The sequence below is a fragment of the Penaeus chinensis genome, chromosome 19 (genome assembly GCF_019202785.1).
Source record: "Penaeus chinensis breed Huanghai No. 1 chromosome 19, ASM1920278v2, whole genome shotgun sequence".
NCBI classification, from domain to species: Eukaryota; Metazoa; Arthropoda; class Malacostraca; order Decapoda; family Penaeidae; genus Penaeus; species Penaeus chinensis.
Genome location: NC_061837.1, coordinates 30,795,806 through 30,800,805, shown reverse-complemented (window position 1 = coordinate 30,800,805; position 5,000 = coordinate 30,795,806). Strand labels below are relative to the sequence as shown.

Here is a 5,000-nt window from a genome sequence, read left to right as displayed (position 1 = left end):
GTATAACCCCATCAAGTAAGAATAAACACTCGCAAGGCTACACATTTGACATTATGAATATATTTTCTCCCTTGCCCTCCATGCTTAGTACGTGCACCCAAAGACGCCGTAAATGAATACAGGAAATGAAACTTAAATACACATAAAAATAAGACCCCATGACCTTACTTCTGTATATGACACCAAAGCATATGTTAAATCTCTCTGTTTATGAAGTTCTGTTGGTTCTGGAATACCAATGTACGTACTTACATGATTATTAAGAAAATGATAAGTAATAGCATGTGCATTTAGGTGATGATAAAAGGCATGTCTTGATTTAATAATTAATAATAGGATTCCCATAAAGAAAGGAAGATGAATGTGGTGTTTTTTACTATTGTTTTTGCTATTTTATTACCCATATTACTAATACTATTATCATCGCCAGAGTCATCAACATCTATCATCGTTATCGCTATCCTTATCGTTACCTCAATCGCAATCGCAATCGTTATCGTCATCGTGATCATGATCATCCTTTTTATAATCCTTGTCATTGTCATTGTCATTGTCATTGTCATTGTCATTGTCATTGTCATTGTCATTGTCATTGTCATTGTCATTGTCATTGTCATTGTCATTGTCATTGTCATTGTCACTGTCATTGTCATTGTCATTATCAGTACTATTACTATTATTACTATTATTACTATCATTAACATTAACATTATCATTATTACCATCATCATCATCATCATCACCATTATCCTTATCCTCATTATCATCACTATCACTATTATCTTTATCATCATTATTATCGTTTTCATTACTATTTTTCATCATATCATTATTATAATTACTAGTATTATCACCATGATGGTAATTTTCATTAACATATTTTTATTATCATCATTATCATTGTTATTTTCATTATCATTAATATAATAATCATTATTACTGTCATAATCCTAGTTATTATGATCTTTATTAAAACCATTAACACTATTTGCATTATACCTGTCGCAATTGCACAGTCATTGAAATATGTTACCAGTCCTGTCGTTTTTATGTTTGGAATATTAATAGTTATAAAATTTACATATTCAAAATGAAGTGTCAGAAAAAAAACGAATTCGCATTTTTTTTAATTCATGAATTTTCACTGCATGAGAAAAATATCCTGGAAAAATGCAATTGAAAGTATTTACATTTGCAATATGCAATTGTTGAAATCACCAGTTAATATCTGAATAATCATACGAATTAATTGATACACAAATAAGGAAATGACGGCCATTGTTGCAGAGGTAGATAGAAATCTGATAAATGATTAAAAGATGAAAAAATGGACACGATACATTTTCTTTCCGAATTCTGTAAGAGATCATGAGAAGATGGTGTGTGTGTGTGTGTGTGTGTGTGTGTGTGTGTGTGTGTGTGTGTGTGTGGGTGTGTGTGTGTGTGGGTGTGTGTGTGTGTGGGTGTGTGTGTGTGTGTGTGTGTGTGTGTGCGTATGTGTGTGTGTGTGTGTGTGTGTGTTTCAACCCACTCCTCATCCTTCACCCCTTCCCTTCTTCCCCCCCCCCCCCTACACACAGCCCCTTCTATCTCCTCCATCCACACCTTTCCCCTTTTTAACCCCCCCTCCTCCCCTCTATCCATCTATCCTTATCCCCCTCTTCCTCATCCCCATCTTAACCTTTACCTTCCCTCCCCACAACTTACCTTCATGTTGTATCCTCCGGGGCTGAGCCATTCGAAGAGAAACACAGTGAGAGCAGCCACTTGTATAGCAACGAAGGCGACCAGCATCCACGAGGCAGTGTCGAACGGTTCTGTGAGAGAAAAGGGGAAATAGATAGGACCTTTATTCATATTATCGTGGTTGTTGTTATCATAATGGTTTCGTTTGGTTAATGTTGTTATTATAGTTGTTACTGATATTATTGTTAACAATGGTAAAGATGTTATTATAGTTGTTATTGATATTATTGTTAACAATGGTAAAGATGTTGTTATTATAGTTGTTACTGATATTATTGTTAACAATGGTAAAGATGTTGTTATTATAGTTGTTACTGATATTATTGTTAACAATAGTAAAGATGATTTATTGTAATAATGATAACCTTAATGACAATAACAAAACTCATAGTAAGGCTAATGGTAATGGTAAGATTATAACTAGTAATATTGCTAATGAAAACGAAATGCTGATAATCATCATTATCACCATTACTATTATCATTTCTCTCACTGCCAGTAGCATTGCCATCATAATTATCATCAACCTCACGTCCAGCAGCATCATTATGAAAGCTTTTATTGTCACGTCATTTCCATTTTTGCAATTTTCCATTTGGAGTAACACTTTTTTTTTACACAACAAGCGCGCCTTACTGCACTCTAAATTCCGCTCTTTTAATTACGTTCATTATTCGGTTCATATCACTGAATTATGATCATTGCTTAATCTTAATTTCAGAATCTCGCTTGCATTATTATCGCTGTTAAACATCGTGCATAATCCATGTCCATAGCGAGTGCCTGCAACGTTTTGCAAGGTCCTTTCCCGTGTGTGTGTTCATCATATAATGTGTATGAATACATACACACACAAATATATATGTATATGTGTATATATATATATATATATATGTGTGTGTGTGTGTGTGTGTGTGTGTGTGTGTGTGTGTGTGTGTGTGTGTGTGTGTGTGTGTGTGTGTACATACATGCGGGTGCGTGTGTGCACACCCACATCTCCCACGCGCGCGTATGAGCACGTGCGCGGATTTGCATATGTTGGGTGAGTCAGACCTAGACACGGTAGTAGGTGAGTCTATCGTAGATATGATGGTGGGTTGAGAACAACCAACAATGATTACTCCCCTGGGGAAATCACCCCAGTATAAAGACCCAGTCAACTACATGATGTCAACATAGCGCCAAGTAGTTTGTCAAGTACCGCATCAGTGATGGCACGAATTTGGATGAATATATTGTTTTGGGCAAGGCGTGAAACTACACCCTGAGGTTCAAGGATAGTACCCTATGAGCTCCCCGTAACAGGATTACGGTGAAGCTGTTGGCAGCACGGCAGTGGTTTCTGAAGAGGGCATTTATCAGTGCAACTGGTAGTTCACGGCAGATGAAGAATATAACAGAAGTTTAGTCATGCTGAACAAACGACAGAGATAGCATTCCTACTTAGATGGAATTGCGAGCAGAGAGAAAACATGGAGGCCTTTACTTTGCTTATTTTATGGCTCCTGAACACATCCACGATACCACGACTGATCTGGTCAAGGATCTTTCCGTTACATGGATGAAAAGAAAAGGAAAAATATACATTCATACATATATAATTTTACATATATATATATATATATATATATATATATATATATATATATATATAACTGTACTTACATATAATTATACATATATATAATTATACATACATACATATCATGTATGTATGTATGCATATATATATATATATATATATATATATATATATATATATATATATATATATATATATATCATACATACATATAATTATACATACATATCATGTATGTATGTATGCATATATATATATATATATATATATATATATATATATATATATATGTATATTTATATATGTATGTATGTATGTATGTATGTATGTATGTATGTATGCATGTATGTATGTATGCATGTATGTATGTATGTATGTATGTATGTATGTATGTATGTATGTATGTATGTATGTATGTATGTATGTATGTATGTATGTATATATATATATATATATATATATATATATATATATATACAGTCACTAAATTCACAAAATGCATGAAATCAATATTTTTTTCCGTTTGCGAATCCATATCATACATACAAACTTAGTCACACACTCCTCAGTTAATAGATTATTCAAGGATACCCTAATCAAAGATGTGATTACAATAAAAAACAAAAATGATTATCATAAAATATCTTCACAGTCTAAGTTGTAGAAAAGCACATGTATCTCGATATAGTGTATAACTTTTTTTGTATTAAAAAAAAATCACAATTTACCCCATCGGAAAAAATACCCATTGAGCGGATTTGAGTCAGATAAGAAACACGCACATAGACACACATGAAAATAAGGAAGGAGGGAAGGGGAAGAACACGATAACTGAGGCGAACCAGAAGAAATAACAAAGATAAAAAAAATACTGACATTTTTTTTTTTACTTCCTCTTATAATTTGAACTATAAATAGAATTATGGTGTAGGTGAAAAAGAATAAGGATAGAGGAGAAAAGAACAGGAATAAAATGGCACAGAAAGAATGCTAGGAAAAAGAACACCTTTTTCTCCTGAAATTTGAAAGTGATGTAGGCGTAGGATTAGAAAAATAAGAGGATAGGGCAATGAAGACAGCGATAGAAGCGACAAGAGACAAGCAGTATTAAAGACAGCACACAAAAAAATAGAAAAAAAAAGATGATTATATGTATATATATATATATGTATATATATATATATATACATATATACATATATACATATATACATATATATATACATATATATATACATATATGTGTGTGTGTAAGAAGAAGAGAAATTAGTTAATACATATAAGCTGAGTAATAAATCCCTGCAGAGAAAGTCCTAATTACGAGAATATGTATTGTATCTTTCCACACCTCCCCCCCCCCCCTCCCTCCCTCCCTCCTCCCTCCCTCCCTCCCACACCTCTATTGTATCTCCAGCGTCTCCAAATCTTGCTTCACGAAACGTTTCCTTAGCAACGTTCTTCAAGTGTATTCTTGCGCTTCTCCCGGACGCTTTTCGCAACCAGGCCATTCTCTTTGTGTCTCTCGGTGCCTGTCTGTCTTTCTGTCTGTGTGTCTTTTTGTCTGACGTTTTTCACTCTTTCAATCTGTCGTTTTGTTTATTGCCAATCTGTCTATTAATCGTTCTTTTTTTAAGTTTGTCTTTCTATCTTTCTGTCTATTTGTCTATCTGTC

At 33.6% G+C, this 5,000-nt stretch overlaps 1 protein-coding gene across 1 annotated transcript in view; it reads right to left on the bottom strand.

Annotated features, from left to right (window-relative positions):
* LOC125035389 (glutamate receptor ionotropic, NMDA 2A-like) overlaps positions 1-5,000 on the bottom strand; it is a gene marked incomplete at its 3' end in the record, with an annotated part of 82,936 nt that overhangs the window by 40,517 nt on the left and 37,419 nt on the right. The window contains 1 exon segment of the mRNA XM_047627755.1: positions 1,708-1,817. Within this exon segment, the coding sequence (XP_047483711.1) occupies positions 1,708-1,817 (110 nt within the window).